Source organism: Apium graveolens, chromosome 6 (assembly GCF_009905375.1).
Source record: "Apium graveolens cultivar Ventura chromosome 6, ASM990537v1, whole genome shotgun sequence".
NCBI classification, from domain to species: Eukaryota; Viridiplantae; Streptophyta; class Magnoliopsida; order Apiales; family Apiaceae; genus Apium; species Apium graveolens.
Genome location: NC_133652.1, coordinates 21,869,045 through 21,887,170, shown reverse-complemented (window position 1 = coordinate 21,887,170; position 18,126 = coordinate 21,869,045). Strand labels below are relative to the sequence as shown.

Here is an 18,126-nt window from a genome sequence, read left to right as displayed (position 1 = left end):
ATTTATCACTGCCAATATTAATAACTTTCCATCACCTAATACCCATCTGAATCCTTTTTTCATCTCTTCTTTTGCCTCCCAAATCCCAGACCAAGTGTAACTAGTACCACCTTTTCTCTTCGCTTGAAGAAAATGGTTATCCGGGTAGTATTTAACTTTTAAAACTCTTGACATTAACGAATTTGGCTCCTGAATCAGTTTCCAGCACTGTTTACTTAAGAGTGCTATATTGAAACCATGAATATCTCTAAAATCCAAGCCTCCATTGTTCTTTGACATACACATTTTATTCCACCCTTCTAAGAACGAAATTTTATCATATACAGTCGATAAGTCATATACTACCAAAGGCCCAAAAACATCAAATTCTGACATATATACAAAGCCCAGTAAATTTAAATGCACTATTTAAGGCCCATTTATAAATATCCCCCTTATATCTTCGTCATCTTCACAAAACTAAAATCCAGAAAAAAAATACAAAAATGGCAACAAGATCAAATTTTTACAAGAACCCATCTTATGCATACAACAAAGATCTCAATCTCAATTCTGCTCTTCAAAATCTCCAAGCTTATAATCTTGCCACCGGTAATTTACCTCCTCCAACCACCCAAGAACCATCACAATTTTCCGGCGAGAAAATAGTCGCCGGCCGTCGTAAACGCCGCCGTGAACATCGACCATCGCCGGAAAAAAATACTCATTTGCAGCATTATGATGATCAGCCCATGTCTCACCAAGATTACATCGAAAAAAGAAGGTTAATTTTTGAATTTTAGGGTTTTAAAGTGTTTGATGTTCATTTATTTTGTTAAATGAATAATAGTTTTTTTGTTTGTAATGTGTAGGAGGGAAGTTAATTCTTGTCAAGTACTCGAAGAATTACCGGCAAGTTTGTTGGTAATTGAGATATTGATTGATTAGTAGCAGTTGTTTTCTGTTCATCTTCGAGTTATTAATTTATTTACGGTGATGTGATGATGTTAATGGTTTGGTTGTGTTACAGGAATCTTCGAACTCGGGTGTACCTTTAGTTGAGTATGATAGTAAGTTCTTATACAACTTGTTATAGTTATGATGTGAATAACAGTATTCGTGTGATGCTTGCGGTATTTGGACTGTTGGGTTGAATTTGGTCCATAATTTATGTATACTGAAGTATTATATATTTGTTGATTTCTTATAGTTGAGAGTATGCAGGTAGTATTGTTAGTGTATGAACTGTTACCATGAACCTAACCTATCAGTCGCTACCTAATTTTCAGTCTGATGAGGTATTGAGCTCAACTTAGCTAAGAAACATGCCAAATATTAGACTGATACTGAAAGTTTCAGTGGAAAAGAAGCGAGAACTTCATTTCATTAATGGAGAAAACTGTACATACATGATGTGTGTATAGAATGACTGATTAACTATCACTATATATCTACACTGATTATATATAAGAAAAATGAACTAAAGCTTAGAAATGAACTAAAGCTTCTAACTAACTAAATGGCGGGAAATACCTAATTTTCAAATAGACCACTACTAACCTATCAAGTAACTCCGGCTGCCACATACTGATTGTTGACTTTATTTGACTGAGTCAACACATGTTGACTGTAAGTTATTACCCCCCCTCAAGTTGGCAGGTGACAAACTGAACATGCCCGAACATGCCCAACTTGGATAGTAGATCATAAAAATGTGGTGAAGGGCTGATCTTAGTTAACGCATCAGTTAACTGGCTCTGTGTTGGTAAATAACTTAACTGAAGTAAGCCTTCTAACACTTTATCCCTGGTAAAATGACAATCTATTTCAATGTGTTGCGTTCTTTCATGAAACACTGGATTCTTGGCAATATGGAGAGCTGACTGATTATCACAGTGAAGCTTAACTAGTTTCAAGTCCTGCAAGCCAAGTTCCTCTAATAATCTCACAGTCCAAACCACTTTTGAGGCTGCAGAAGCCATGGCTCTGTACTCAGCCTCTGATGAAGACCTAGAAACAGTTGACTGTTTCTTAGCCCCAACAACAAGTAACCTGTCACAGATCTTCTTGAATCTGGGCAAGAAGCCCAATCTGAATCTGAAAAGGCTTGCAAAGTAAGAGAATCTGATGCTTTCAACAAAATCCCTTGACCAATAGTTTGATTAACATACCTCAATGTATGTAATAAAGCCTCATAATGTGAAGTCCTTGGTGACTGCAAGAATTGACTAAGTACTTGCACAATATAACTGAGGTCATGCCTAGTATTGGTTAAGAAATTCAACTTACCAACTAGTGACCTATATAATTCTGCATTGTCAAACAAATGACCATCATCAGTTGAAAGTTTAGTGTCTTAAGGTAAAGGAGTAACTGCTTTCTTTGTCAAATCCACATCATTAATGGTAGAAAGAATTTCCCATTGTATACTTATTCTGGCTCAAAACAGTTCCCTTAGGTAGATAGGAAACCTCAATACCAAGAAAATAATGCATTACTCCTAAATCTTTTATAGTAAAAGTAGCATGAAGATGATGCTTCAGTGCATTTATCTTATCAACATTACTACCAGTGACAAGTATGTCATCAACATACACTGCCACAATGGTAATATCAACTGAATCATTGAGTATAAACAAGCTGTAATCCAATTTTGACTGTTTAAAACCTTGCTTGATTAACTCCTCTAACAAAGTTTCATTCCACTCCCTTGAAGCTTGCTTCAGACCATAGATAGATCTCTTTAACTTGCAGACTTGATTAGGAGAGTGTGTTATACCTTCTGGCACCTTCATGTAGACTTCTTATTTCAATGTACCATGTAGAAAGGCATTATTAACATCCATCTGAAATAACTTCCAATTCTTGTGAGCAGCCAAAACAATTAAACATCTTACTGTATTCATTTTAATCACAGGAGAGAATGTCTCTTGATAATCTATCCCATACTTCTGTGTGAAACCTTTGGCTACTAATCTGGCCTTACATCTATCAAGAGAACCATCTGAGTTTAACTTCACCTTGTACACCCATCTACAACCAATTAGTTTCTTACCCTTAGGCAAATATGTTAATGTCCAAGTATGATTATCTTGTAAGGCTTGAATCTCCTTATTCATTGCCTCTACCCATAAAGAATTACCTGATGCTTCCAAATAAGAATTTGACTCTGTTATATGAACAACATTGTTGACAAAACTATGTAACTGAGGTGACAACAGATTACTAGAAACTAAGTTGCACCAGTGTTTAGGAGAAGAACTTGTCTTACTGATCATACAATGATAATCTTTCAAGTAAGTTGGAGGATTTCTCACTCTGGATGACTGTCTAAGAATAACAGATGAAGTATCACTGAAATCTGTTGTCTCAGATCCAGAAAAATGATTTGAAGAAGCATTATTGAGTGAAAAATGCTAATGAGAGTCAGTATCATGAGCATGAGGTGGAAAATCAACATCTGAATATGAAGTAGAAGTAGTGACAAGTAGAAAAATAGATTTTCTGTAAGAATTTACTTCTGAAGATTTAAGCAAATGAAAAGGAAAATGACTCTCATAAAAGAGAACATCTCTGGAGATAATAACATTATTTGTTGCCAAGTCAAGAACCTTATATCCCTTAGTATGTACTGGATAACCAAGAAAAACTCCAGGTGAGCCTCTATTGTCAAATTTAGACCTGTTGACCTTATTTGTGTAGATATAACACAGACAACCAAAACTCTTGAGATGATAAAGGTCTGGAACTTCTGCATATAGCCTATGATGAGGTGTATCATGATCTATACTCTTCAAGGGCATTCTATTTATCAGATAAGTTGCACAAAGTACACAATCACCCCAATATTTGTTAGGAACTTGAGATTGAACATATAAACAGCTTGCAGTTTCTAAAAGATGTCTGTGTTTTCTCTCCACAACCCCATTCTGTTGTGGAGAATAAGCACATGTGGTCTGGTTTATAATACCCTCTCTGAGATACAATTGCTTAATATTTCCAACAGTCAACTCCAAAGCATTATCAGATCTCACACACATTATATTAGTATGAAACTGATTCTTAACATAATTGATAAAATTCTCAAGCACAATACACACATAAGACTTATGTTTAATAAGATGTATCCAAGTAAAACGACTGAAATCATCCACAATTGTGAGAAACTAATTACATCCAGTATGAGTTTTGACCTTGTAGGGTCCCCAAACATCAATATGAATCAACTGAAAAATAGCTGTAGTCTTAATACTACTAATAGGAAAGGGATTTATAGTTTTCTTTGATACATGACAAACTTGACACAAATGTTCACTAGTAAAATTTTTAACATCTGTAAAAGGTAGCACAAGCTTTATTTGAGAAAATGGTAAATGACCTAGCCTTATATGCCATAGACTAGCAGAATCAGAAACAGATGATGAGCTCAAGCATGCTTGAATAGGTGGGCTTTGCTTGTTCAATCCAGCTACATCCACACTATACAAGCCATTCTGTAGTTTACCAAGAAGAGTTGGAGGATCTTTCAGAGAATGGTCCTGAATAAAACAACATTCAGAATTGAATATCAACTGACACTTGAGATCAGGACAAAGCTTGTGTGTAGATATGAGTTTGAAATGAAAACTAGGAACCAGAAGAACATCTTTGAGTAAAATGTTTTCATGAAGTAAAACATTACTAATGTGTGTAACTGTTACTACACTACCATCAGGTACTATATCACTTTGTAAGTACTAAAATCTTCCAAACAATTTGTTATATGATCTGTTGCTTCACTATCTAGCAACCAATTTGATCTTGAGCAAGAAAGGAGACAAGTTTTACCTATAAGCAATGCAGTATGATTGCCAAATTCAGCATTCTGATCACCTACAAAAGCAGAATTTTCTCCAACAGTCTGCTTATTTAGTAGATCCATCAATTGAGAATATTGTTCCACAGAGATATTGCCTGAGTGACTAGCAGGTACTTCAATCTTTTGCTCTTCAGTAAAATGTAACTCTGAACTGCCCTGTGCAATTGCAGCTACCCTTTCCTTGGGTCTAAAGTTAGATGGATACCCATGTATCTTGAAACACCTCTCAATACTGTGGCCAGGAACCTTGCAGTGAGTACAATAGTATTTGGAACCTGGTTTGTTACTAGAACCAAACCTCTTATTTCCACCAGAATTATCAGCTCTAGCATTAGAAACTCCTCCTTGACCATTGAACCGCGTATTCCTAAAATTTCCGGAACCTCCAGAGTTGTTAAACCTCCTAGCATTTGCCATAAAGGCCATAGCCTCAGTCTGATTTCCTAAGTGAGAAATTTCCTTGTGCCTCTCCTCTTGTGCAAACTGTCTATATGCAGCAGACACATTAGGCAATGGATGCATCATCAAAACATTGGCTCTTACAGCAGCAAAAGAGTCATTCAGTTTCATCATAAATTGAAGAAGTTTCTGATCTTGTTGCCTATCATGAATCCTTTGAGTCAAATTGCATGTACACAATTTACATGTACACTGAGGCAATGGCTTTGCATCTGCAATACTATCCCAAACAGTCTTAATAGCAGTAAAGAACTCAGAGATACTCTGTGAACCTTGCACAATCTCAGAAAGCCTTTGTTCAAGAGAATAAACCTCAGTCATTGAAGCATATCCATATCTCTCTTCAAGATCAGACTAGATTAGACTAGATTTCCCTTGCATTTTGCAGAAACAGCACACTCTTCGCAATAGTAGCATCTATATTAAAAATAATCCAAGAAATGACAAGATCATTGCATCTTGACCAGAGGCATAACTATAGTTCCATCCACAAATTCAACCTTGTTTTTAGCAGATAAAACAAGTAACATCGAACGCTTCCAGTTATTAAAGCCATTACCATCAAACTTGACTGAAACTAACTGAGTCGATGAAGCATCAGACGGATGTATGTAATAGACACTCGAGGGATCATGATTATTAATCACACCAGTAGACGAAATCACAGCAGCTGACGAAGAAGAATCCATATTAGACTTTGTCAAAGAGGAATTTGATCAAACAAATGGTGAACACGAGAAATTGATCGAAATATAAGCAATGAATACGAAGTGAGATCACTAATTCAGCGATAAATGATCAAGAAGCGAATCAATACTCAGAATTATCGACAAAACAACAAAAGTTTTCAGCACAAACAATCAATCAATCAATTTGATCAAGAAATGACGAGATGTAACTATCAATCAGAACAAAACGAAACAAATATGATCAAGAAATGATAGATCTACAAAGTAATCACAACGAAGATAACAACAATGACTATACAAAGACGAAGACGAAGAAATCAATCAGAATATCAAGATCGATTCCGCTCTGATACCATGAAAGTTTCAGTGGAAAAGAAGCAAGAACTTCATTTCATTAATGGAGAAAACTGTACATACATGATGTGTGTGTATAGAATGACTGACTAACTATCACTATACATCTACACTGAATATATGTACAGAAAAATGAACTAAAGCTTCTAACTAACTAAATGGCGGGAAATAACTAATTTTCAAATAGACCACTACTAGCCTATCAAGTAACTCTAGCTGCCACATACTGATTGTTGACTTTATTTGACTGAGTCATGTTGACTATAAGTTATTAGATACCTCATCAGACTGAGTTTACGCATAGCTCCACAATCTATCCTGTTATTTTCATTGATGAAAAAAATATATTTTTATGCTTTATGAGAATGATATTACCACATTGCTTGCTTCATGGTTTGTAAGTACTACCATATTAAAACCTTATAAGCATAAAGTACTTTAATGGTTTGTTCTTTTGGTTACTAGTTTTTGTGCATTTCCCTTCCCCTTCCACATCCATAAATTTACTTTTAATTAAAGTTGTCTTATCTTATATATTGAAGTGGGGGCGGATCCTGATTGCTATCTTTCATTTGTACATAAAAAACATTGATTTTTACAGCCTAAAATTGTGTCCATGGAATCTCAGGTGATGGAACTACTTCCCTAGATCATGAGGAGAATGAGGATCGTGATGCTTCGAGTTTGGTCAATAATTCTGGCGAAGGAAAGCAGAAACACCCTGACTCTGGTTTGTTTGCCATATTAGTATCTTTTATTGTCATTTTTCATTATCTATACAATAGAATCTTGTTATTTAAGCTAATGCAGATGTAAGCAGTTTGAAAGTTTAGTTAAAGTTCTATAAAATAAATCAGTTTAATGTCCTTTTTCTAAATTGAGATATTGTAAATTTGTAACTAGTTACAATTTTGTACTATACACGGAAAATATATCATGCTGTCTAAAGAATTACCTGTCTGAGAGAGCTTTACTACCCTGAATTATGAAGATATATAAAAACTGAACACAATTTAGATAAAGTCACAATGTTGCTCAAAATGAAATTCATAATGATATATCTACATGTTAATTCTAAAGATCTCATCTGTGCAACAAGAGTGTCAACCCTAACTATTTTATTATTTTATAAACTATGCCAAAACATTATTTGTAGGAGGCTATGGAAGGATACGACTTTTGTCTTCTCTTCATCATGTTCTCTGTCTAGTCAATTTATCAACATTTTAAAACTTGGTCTCGGAAAGGCTTCCGTAGCTATAGAATTACTTGTTTGTCATCTATAAAATACCATTACATCAGCAAGCTTGACCCAAACATAGACACAAGTCACACAACAGTTGGAGACTTTTAGGACAGGAAAATAAATTTCATGTTGTGTACATCTTTATTTTTTAATATAGTAGTGTAATAACTATGTATGTTATTTTCAATGATAGTAGTTAATTCATTTTAGGTAACATTAGTGCAGCTGATAGAGTGAAAAATAGAAGTGAGCAGCGGTTTCCTGTTCCAGGAGAGCCTGCCTGTATTTTATGTGGAAAATATGGAGAATATATCTGCGACGAGGTAGGATCTAATTTAAATTAATTGTATGCAATTAAATTTTCCACCCTATTTTGTTTATTTATCCTGCAGAAGGATCTTTGCCTGATCACAATGTGTTATGTTAACAGACAAATGATGACGTCTGCAGCATGGATTGCAAAGCTGAGCTTTTAGAGAACATTAAACGCGAAAAGGTGTTATTTTGCTAATTATGTCTGTTGGTTTTGTCTATATAATGGCATTTTGTCTTTTTATAGTTGACCAGAGAAAATGATCAACCTAGCGATTCTTTTTTTTGACTTTGAATTATAGCGAAATTTGTTTGCAGGAGCTTTCAAAAAACCTTATTGCAGAGAAATCTTCATCTGTTCCTAATTGTCCAATACAACCATATGAGTTCGGAGGGGATGCCTGGGATCATAACAACCATAGATGGTCTGCAAAGAATTCAAGCCTATGCACATATAGATGGTATAACTATAAAGCAAGCTCTCTCAATCGCCATCCTTGCCGTATCTTCAAAGTTTATGATTGCACATAATAATTGCATTCCTTTCTATATAGTTGGAAATGTCGGCGGCCTGGACATTTAGCTGATGACTGTTTGTCATTTACATCTATTTCGCAACCAGATTCTTCAGGTGAAACATGTTCCCAGGTACTGCTTCTTATTCTCTATTATGCCTTGGAGTGAGAAGTCACTGACAGATAAATTAGTATTTAGTAATATAACCATTGTTCTTGATATGTTTATTAAAGGTAGTTGACATGCTTCTTTTTTTCCAGGTGACATTGTCGAAGAAGTCAGCTTTCATTCCCAGAGATTTGTCTGAATTATACAAAAGGTTCTTAATTAAAGTCATAACTTGTCCACTTTTTTTAGTGCCATTGTCATGATGGGCATTATCTTACAGATAATATATTGTAGTCCATACCTTATTAGATATCCCTTAACTGCAGATGTCACCAATTCAGCAGAAATGTGGATGGTGCGAGGTGCAATTCATGCAATAAATTGTCAGATTTGGCTACTTGTCTCGAGTGTAATATTACATGTTGTGATAGGTAAGAGTGATTGACTACATCTAATTTTTTTTTGCAACTTAAATACCTCTCTCTAAATTGGATTTTTTTGTTGTATTGAAATGGGGTCTTCTTCACGCAATTTTATAACTGTATTTTCTGATGCTATTTTAGCAGTTTCCCGGGATTGTATTATTCAATGTGTATAGGTCTTATTAATTGGAAGCTGCTTAACTCTTTTTAAGAGCATAAGTGTGTCAAACTTTGAATCTATTTTGTCAGACATTTTAGAAATTGAGCTCAAAACTGAATGTATGGCGATTTTCAGTGTAGGTCATTTGAGTGAGCACATCAAGATGCATCCCTCCCATAAACAATATTACTCCTATAAGCTGAAACATCTGGTGAGATTTTAAAATGTAATATTGCGTGAATCTCTATCTCCGTGTGTCTCTCTGTGCACACACATATAAAACTTATATTTACTGCTAATTTCCCTATATATATGTGCACAGGTGAAGTGCTGTAAATCAAATTGTAAGGTTACTGATATCAAAGATCTTTTAGCTTGTCATTACTGCTTTAATAAAGCCTTTGACAAGTTCTATGATATGTATACCGCAACCTGGTAAGTGCAGTGGTATGCATTTATTTAAGTTTAATTTCTTCCACCTAATCTCTTCAATCATTCAAATTCTTCAAAATGCCAGAGAACTTTAATTCTTAGTTGCATTATGCTCTTCCATTACACTTTCTTAATATCTTGGCCTCTTGTGCCTTTCGTGTGATACACTGAATACATTATCTTGATGTAGGAAAGCAGCTGGTCTTTCTATAATCCGTGGGTCAATATGTTGCGAGGATCACTTTGAGTGGTAAGTTTTTGTGTTATTCTAGCGACATATTTTCAGGTTCCATTACAGAACAACAGAAAGTGAAATGTTATTGCTGCAGGCACAGAATCAATTGTTTGAATGCAGATGTAGAGGGCAGTGCATACATTTACAAAAAGGATGTCCATGGCAAGAAACTTGGTCCACTAAGTGACTTCATCTTCTGAACTCCCTTACTAAGGAATATTAATTGACATCTAGTGACTTGCACCCTTGTTGTACTTTGTGCTCTTCCGGAACAAGCTGATAATTTATGGATGAAACATCCTATAAAACCGATATGCTGATGTTTCGCAGATGGTGATGTTTTGCAAATGGCGCCCGCAGCCTGCTGATTACTTGCTAATTGAATGTACTTTAAGCCAATATGATGCAAAACCTTGTTCTATTTATCAAACGTAAAGAGTTAATGACCTTCAGACTCCTCCTTCGCATGTATATTAGCAGCTAATTGAATTTCTGAAGCTTCAAATAAATTGCATATTTACCCCCTATTAGCATAAGGCTAACCAATTCTTGCTTGTTTGCCTATTTCATTTTTTCATGATAAAATCTGTAGATCAATTAGTAATTGAAGGATATGTACATGTTTAACTGGAAATTAAAAAAAAAGTATAGAATATTTAAGCTAGCAATCTAAAAAGATTTTGAAAAACCATACTAAGAGAATCTCCAACCATATTCACCTGTTAGGTAAAAAGTCTAGGTGACAGCATGATTTAGATATTAGTTAAAAAATATACCACTCCAACCATTAGACCTGTTAGCAATAATTTTAGATATCCTCCATCCCGTCTTCTATATTTGTTGATCCTCTGACCATTAGCTAAAACATCCACGTCAGCTTTGGTACCTTATTTAAAACTTAACCTACTCTGCACATTAATATATACATATATTTATATTACACTTAATATATATATAAAAATCAAAATATATTAAAATTCTTATTTTATATTTAATATTTAAAACTTTATTATATTTATTTTAATTAATATACAATGCATATTTTTATCAATACAAATAGAAATAATATAACATAATATAATTATATATTTTATAATAGATATGTAAGTAATGTTTATTAATTATGTTTGATTATATTTAAATATGTTATTATATTCAATTGAAATAATATTAAATTGCTATTATATTTAATATATTTTCATTGAATATATTATTTATATTTTCACGTGTATTTAACTAAATATATACTAAAATTATTTTAACATATAAAATTTTCATATATATATATATTGTAAAAAAAATAATTTTATTGAAAATAGCTAACCATTATACCTAGTACCACGAGAGTAAAACCTTTTACAGATTCAACAAATTTTTAGATAATGATCATTTAGCTAACCATTTTAACTATTAGTTTTGGAGATACTCTAATATACTCGCGAAAATACTCTAATAATTTATAAAGGTTTGCGTAAATCGGTTCTGATACTGATTAAGGGTTGATAAATAAAATTTTGATACATATTAAAATATGGACCCACCAGAATATTAATTACTTTAGAGTAACATCAACCCCATTTCACCCAAATATAAGTTATTTTAGAGTAATTTCAACCCTATTTACCTGATAGCTAATATTGCCGGGTCAATCAATATACCTATTATTTAACATTTTGATCCAACCTGCTCTTTCTATTGACTAAAATTATAGCTATCAGGTCTTCTAAATTTATTGATCTTCTCCCCATTAGTTATATTAATTCCACATCATTTTCGGCCACTCTTATGATGTTTTATATCTGAAAATGAATTGAACCCTAATCGTGCATGTGTATATACATTTATTATTTTTAATAATTATTATATATTTATTTTTACGAAATGTTAATTGTAAAAATATTTATCAAAAACTTGAAAAAAAATCACTGTTAACCAAATTTATTAAATACCTATATAATTATTTTAATATAACATTTTATAAAATACTAATTAAATAATATGATAAATTAAATTTAGTTAAATGTTTTATAAAATATAAAACTAATGCTTGTCAACCAATTTTTGTCATGTTTAAAATATTACAATAATATCATCAAATATTTTTTTATTAAATATTTTTTTATTTTCACTTAAATTAAATAAAAAAATATTTAACTTTAATTTGGATTTCTTTAATAACTTTTTTCACTAAAAATAACTGTTAAAATTTAAAAATTACAATTTTTTAAATATAATTAATCATTATAGCTAATACCCACAATTTCTCACGGTTTCAGAAAATTTTAGATAATATTAATATTTCACTCGGATAACTAATAGATATAGCTCCTCTATAGCCCCTTAAAAAATAACAATTGGGCGGGTGAAAATAAACCGGAACCTCGTTAGTCATTAGTCATTACCTACAAATTAATATTACTCTCTCAATTTTTGTGACCTAACCCTAGAAATTGGGGAAAATCTCAAATCAACACAACAATGGGAGGCCACGGAGGATTAAACATTCTTCCACAAAAACGATGGAATGTTTACAATTTCGATAATCGAGAAAAAGTTCGTAAAGACGAAGAAGCCGCTGCTAAAGAAGAGCAACTCAAACGCGAACAATCTCGTAAACGCGACACCGAGTTGCGTCTCGAACAGCTCCGTCAAGCTCGCGGCGTCGCGTCCTCATCCAAATCCGAGTTGAAAGCCGAGTCGATAACGGAGGTGAAATCGGAGGAGAAATCGAAGAATAATCATATTAATCTGTTCGAAGGAATTAAGATATTTGATCCGATTGAAGCGAGTATCAATAGTTTTGATGATGATAAGAGAGGGAGGTTTAAGCAATTGAAGCGCGAGGCGAAGAAGTTGAAGAAGGAGTCAGAGGAGAAGGTCGTGGCACCGGAGGATGAGAAGTATAAGTTAGGGTATGGACTTGTGGGAAAAGGTGTGAAAATGCCGTGGTATATGTCGAAAAAGGCGAGAATTGACAAGAGTGAGGAGGAGAGTGATGAGGAGAAGGAGGGGAGGAAAAGGAGTGGCGGTGGGAAGAAGACGATTGAGGAGATGAGGGAGGAGAGGTTAAAGAGAGAGAGGAGAGAGAGGGAGAGAGTTAAAGCGCTTTTGTCAGGGAAAGGACCGCGAGATGGACCAGATTATAAGGATCGGTATTATACCAAGAGGAGGTAATGTGGTTGCCTTTGTGATGTTTGGTGATTGAGTTTGTAATGTTTTTATTGTGTTTATTTGTTTGCACTTAGATAGTATCGTAAAATTTGATTGTGTAGATGCTCTGATACAATGAGTAAAACAATTTATATTCCTTTGTGAGAAGTTTCCATCTCAAATTAGTGTTGTATTGCCAACGAGTCTAATTTATACTAAGAAATTTATTGGTTAGGTATTTTGGCATAGAACTACTACTTTGTCTAGCTATGTGATGACTGACATTGGTCTTTTGGTAGGCGTGTGATACAGTGATACGATCTAGTGCAAAACAAGGTGTAGGGTAATATCAGTGAAAAATGTCTGTTTCAGTCACAATTATAACTTTCTTAAATTTTGTGAGATTAGTATGTTTTTATGTCAAGAATTAATGTTGAAGTGGATGCATTGATGGACTGTGAGTTGGCATTAAACTTTGAGTTAAAATACTTAGGTGAAAGATAGACAGAGATGATTTGGAGATCATTGGAACATTTTTTCAAGAAAGTGAGGAGAGATAGTTACCCCTCGTTTCTGTTGGACGTTTAGAAATTATTGTGATATTTAATGTAATGTTATATGTTTTACTGAATACATAATTTTTTTTTATTGTCAGCCTCGCCATTGGTTTATTTTAGCCCCCATTCCCATTTTTTCTACTCACAATACATAAAAAAATAATCATTTTGGTTTTTACTTTGTTTTTGCAGGGCTTAGGTGGTGCAACCGGAACCTGGATTCTGCATCAAGGCATGCTTGGCATCCTCATTCATCATAATATGTTGGATGTGAAAGATTGTCGTGAATTACAATTTTTTTGTTCTTATAATGTACACCATCTACTTGGTCCACAGATGCAAGAAATAAACCATTGAGTTTTTACCAAGAATTTGGCTCACCATGCACAGAGCTTTGCTCCTATTAGGTGACTGATGACATCAGTAAATAGTGTTTGATACTTTTGAGCGATCATTAGTAGAATTGTTGAAAATCCTCTTCCTTATGAGGTCTAATTGTTCAAGTGTGTAATATGTTAATATCACAATTCAATGTTATATGTTAATTGTTTATGGATCTATAGACCATGTTTTAAGTGCATACATATTTTATGAATTACACAAATGTGAATTTTAGCTATTGGGGAACTCAAATTTCAAATCTATTTTGCCAATGTCTAGGAACTTTAAAGAGATGGTTACATGGTATGTAACAACAAATGATATATGTATCTACCATAATTGTTGGTGCTGTCTTTTTATATCACCTAACCAGGGAGTCAGTGATGATTGCATAAGCAGGGCGTAAAGTTTGCAAAACCAGTGACTCGAGGAGTATGCAGGTTTCTACAATTGATGTGTGTTTTTTCCGTAACTATTCATTTGGTTTGCAGCCAATAAGCTCGTTCAAGTCCAAATACTAACTTTGCGGAACAATCCCTGGCCTTTTAAGTTATAGGTTTATGGCTGATATTCTACTCGGGTGATAAGAGATGTAGTCTCACCTGAGGCTCGACAGAAGACGGGCTTACTATGTAACTGATACTCCAGCTGCTCTCTTTTGATATCAATAGGTGCAGAGTTTGAGTCCCACCGGAACCTCAAGGAAGATGGTAAGACACACATCTATGTCTATTTGATTTCCTACATGATTCATCATTTTCAATAAATAAAATAAAATAACTTATCTGCAGTACGAGGCTAGATTGCTAGAGTAGGGTGAACTTGGTTTAAAAATTCATGAGAACATGAAGCCCACAAGTCTAATCTAGATGTACAAAAGTGAAAAGGTACTAGTAATGGAAGCAGGGCGGCTGTAAGCCTGTAACATGCCAAAAATCTGCCAAACCATGGGGTGTCAATTCGTTTCCATGTATACATTTATGATTTATTGATAATGCTTCTAATCATTAGTTCTAAATAATGAGCTAAAGTTGAATTTATTATTTTACTATTATAGAATATAGATAGATTAAAAAAAACTTTAGGTTTATGATCTGTTTTCAACTAGAGGACTGTCTATAAGTATGTGCACTGAAGCCACTTTTATCAACAATAAGAGCCAGACAAAGAAAGAATATAACCGGCCTCTTCCCTCTTTGTCTTAATGTCATCTTTCTATATATACACAAAAGAATAAGGGATTCGGAAGGCCATCATGGTGAATATTAGTAAGCAGTCTCTGCTGCACGTAGCGAGTCTTTCGCTTCCTTCAGTAAGTTCTGTAATTACATTTCTTCATTAGTAGCAAGATCAATAGTCTAGCCATCTTAATTCATCCTCATGACAGGGGAATGCTGGTAAGGTTGGTAAAACTGCTGAGAATAGAAGAAAATAGGTTGCATGTTGTTTATATACATTACTAATGGTACTTGAATGCAATGGCAGTTTCAGGTGATTGTAATAAGTGGAAGTTTTGGGTGTGGTTATTGTCGACAGAGAGTTTCTCAAATCATATCTAAAATTACTGGTAAATAGTATCTTCATTTTACGTATTTGCTTTGTTGTTATGTGATTTCTGTTCTCTAAATTTTTAATGAGGTCTGATTAATTCCTACCGTCCGTCATGCAGCCCCTACTTCCGTCAAACAACAATGTAAGAGGCTGCTTCTGAATCAGGAAATATACCGATATAAAAGATTATTTTTGAGTTTTTTCTTTCTCAGATCATTTTAATAACTACGACAAATGTGAACTCCTTTTAATATTATTTATGTTGAAATTTAACTAAGTTGATTAGTTAGTTCTTAATACGCTGATCATTAGTGACCGACAACCATTTCCAACTCTTGCGTTTTTAAAACCTCAAAACCACATCTGGCTTCAGTTTTTTCTATAATTAGTTCCAAGTTAAGGATGTGTTTTTCCGAAGCTAATTGCATGTAGAATTATAATGTGTGTTATCACAAAAAGTTACTATGTATAGAGATAGGTTGATTAAAGAGTTATCATGTCTAATTGTGCCCGCCAAATTGGTAATTTTGCTAGCAAAATACAAAGAAAGATATCCATTTAAAAATTTATCATTGAAAGATAGGCTTCAATTCATATAGAAAATTGATTTAAGAATTCCAACTTTTACTATTTGGTTTCTAGTTATAACCTTTTTTGTTATAATTACCCATACTTTTGTACGTATTTTTTTATATATATTATGAATAACGATGTAACTTACATATATCTTTCATATGGCAGGATTAAAAGAGTATACAGTTGATATTCAGAATAAGCAAGTAATTGCCAGAGGAGATGTCAGACTTTATAATGCAAATCATCGATATCTCAGGAAGAGGAAGAAGGAAATCAAATTTAAGATGAAGAAGAAGAATTTGCTCATTAAATTCTTAAGAAAGGCTCGGATATGGAAATAGTTTAGACATTTTTTTTATTTACATTATTAAATATAACCGAAAAGTCCATTCAGGGCCGGCTTAGAGGGAGGGTATCCAGGTCGAGTGTTCTCGGCCCGAAAATATTAGGGTTCCAAAACTTTTTAAGAAAAAAAAGAATATAACAAAAAGGTTTTCTAGATTTTAGCTAATTAAAATTTTAAACCATATATAGTTTAATTAAATTTCGTTAACTTGTAGGGGAAATCATAAATTTTAAATCTCAAATCAAAGCTAACATATTAAATTTCGCAAAACAAAAAACTAACATATGAAATTCATATGAAAATCAATTTTAAAAATGTCTAAGTTACCATATTTTTTTGCCGGTGAGATCCTTCGATTTTTTTTAATGAAACTTTCCCTTTACTATCATCCATTAACATTATATAGTATGATACAATCGTCCATAAACGATGTTGTAATTCTATTCAATCTTCTATCAATATAAAATCCTCCATTAGTTCCTTTTGAACTTAGTTGCTCCCCCATGAACAACATGATCAAGAACAAGGCTACCAGAAGGAAAAAACAGAGAGAAGTGAAGCCAATAGATGGCAAAACTAGCCGTCAAATTACTTTTTCCAAGCGCCGTTTTGGTGTGTTCAAAAAAGCCAGTGAACTTTGTGTTCTAACTGGTGCTGAGACTGCAGTACTTTGTGAATCTGTCGGTCGACGTGTTTTTGCTTTCGGCCATCCATCCGTTGAGCATGTCGTTGATAAATATCTCGGTACTAAGAATTCTTCTGCAACAACTGAAACCCACGTGAATTCCTCATGCATGCTTGAAGAACTGAAGAAACAGTATTTGGAAATTGAGAAAAATAAATCAGTAAATAAAGAGGAAAGTGATTTTTGGTGGCAGCAACCTTTCGACCATTTAGGGGAAGAAGAACTGGAGGAGTATATAAGTTCAATGGAAAATTTGAGGAACAATTTGGAATTAAGAGCTAATGATCTGAGGCTAATTAGGATGTCTTCATCGATGTTGAATGCATGTAATACTTTGAATTCAGATGATACTGGATCATTGGATGAGTATGTAGCTTGCACAAGGATCTTACTATGAAGGGTAATGGCTTGCAGGATGAGTTTTTTGCAAATAAGAATGTGACCAAGCCGGATTGTGCAGTGCCAGGCAAGTTTTCCGCAAACAAGGATCTGATTATGAAGGGTGGCTTGCTAGATGAGTTTTTCGCAAATAAGGAAGTGAATTTAATTGATGATGAACTTCTGAATGAGTTGTTGGCGATGAAGGACTCAGATTTCAATGCGGAATTGGATGCCTTTTTCACTGATCTCGAACTTCCAGTTGATTGTGGTGATATTGTGCAGGTTCGGTAATCAGGACAGATCACTGATGTAGTTCCCACTGATTTTAGTTTGACATCCAAGCATAGGAATAGGACTAAAGATGGACAGAGGGCTTGTTCTCCTTGATTTATTTAATTAAAATTTATAGTGTATCTATGTTAAGGTCGTACTTGACGTGATGACTTTGCTTCCTATCCTATAGCTTTGCCAAGTAACATGTTCTAACCCCATGGATACAACTAGGATTTTTTTTAGATCCTGCGACGTGGGAGAGTCTTGTATATTAGCTATGGCCTTTCTAGTAGAATCTATTAAACATTATCAAATTTAAGTATACCCTGCCTTTATTATTATCTGTTGAAGGTTATTATATGTAAGTGTACATTATTGCTGCAAATCTCTTTTAGTATCTCCCCTGAACTATGTCATGTTCTTTGCCACAGGAGTTCATGACTGGACTAATGCACG

General features: G+C 33.9%; 4 protein-coding genes across 5 annotated transcripts in view; 3 read left to right on the top strand and 1 right to left on the bottom strand.

Moving 5' to 3' along the window:
- Positions 1-18,126, bottom strand: part of LOC141668091 (autophagy-related protein 8C-like) — a 68,708-nt gene that overhangs the window by 37,476 nt on the left and 13,106 nt on the right. The gene's annotated exons all lie outside the window — the stretch shown is intronic.
- LOC141668809 (uncharacterized) lies at positions 450-10,241 on the top strand. Of its 2 annotated transcripts, none has more exons than XM_074475822.1 (14): positions 450-763; positions 852-903; positions 1,010-1,049; positions 6,968-7,069; positions 7,811-7,908; positions 8,016-8,081; positions 8,216-8,358; positions 8,452-8,545; positions 8,674-8,732; positions 8,848-8,952; positions 9,239-9,314; positions 9,426-9,538; positions 9,726-9,785; positions 9,865-10,241. In XM_074475822.1, the coding sequence occupies exons 1-14, from the start codon at positions 486-488 to the stop codon at positions 9,968-9,970; spliced, it is 1,392 nt and encodes a 463-aa protein (XP_074331923.1). In that variant the 5' UTR covers positions 450-485; the 3' UTR covers positions 9,971-10,241. The 2 variants fall into 2 exon arrangements, with proteins under 2 accessions (XP_074331923.1, XP_074331922.1); XM_074475821.1 differs by having other exon boundaries at positions 7,796-7,908.
- LOC141668273 (uncharacterized) lies at positions 12,134-14,056 on the top strand. Its single transcript, XM_074475079.1, has 2 exons — positions 12,134-12,940; positions 13,670-14,056. Exons 1-2 carry the CDS (start codon positions 12,249-12,251, stop codon positions 13,674-13,676), a joined length of 699 nt encoding a protein of 232 aa, XP_074331180.1. The 5' UTR covers positions 12,134-12,248; the 3' UTR covers positions 13,677-14,056.
- Positions 16,844-17,413, top strand: LOC141664741 (agamous-like MADS-box protein AGL62). Its single transcript, XM_074470695.1, has one exon. The coding sequence runs from the start codon at positions 16,844-16,846 to the stop codon at positions 17,411-17,413; it is 570 nt and encodes a 189-aa protein (XP_074326796.1).

What these genes read in the sequence shown, in the direction of transcription:
- LOC141664741 (XM_074470695.1), top strand. Translation starts at nt 16,844, where the DNA reads ATGATCAAGAACAAGGCTACCAGAAGGAAAAAACAGAGAGAAGTGAAG.
- LOC141668273 (XM_074475079.1), top strand. Translation starts at nt 12,249, where the DNA reads ATGGGAGGCCACGGAGGATTAAACATTCTTCCACAAAAACGATGGAAT.
- LOC141668809 (XM_074475821.1), top strand. Translation starts at nt 486, where the DNA reads ATGGCAACAAGATCAAATTTTTACAAGAACCCATCTTATGCATACAAC. An exon ending in GCAGAAACACCCTGACTCTG is followed by an intron (nt 7,070 to 7,795) that starts GTTTGTTTGCCA and finishes AATTCATTTTAG; the next exon opens with GTAACATTAGTGCAGCTGAT. An exon ending in GAGAATATATCTGCGACGAG is followed by an intron (nt 7,909 to 8,015) that starts GTAGGATCTAAT and finishes TTATGTTAACAG; the next exon opens with ACAAATGATGACGTCTGCAG.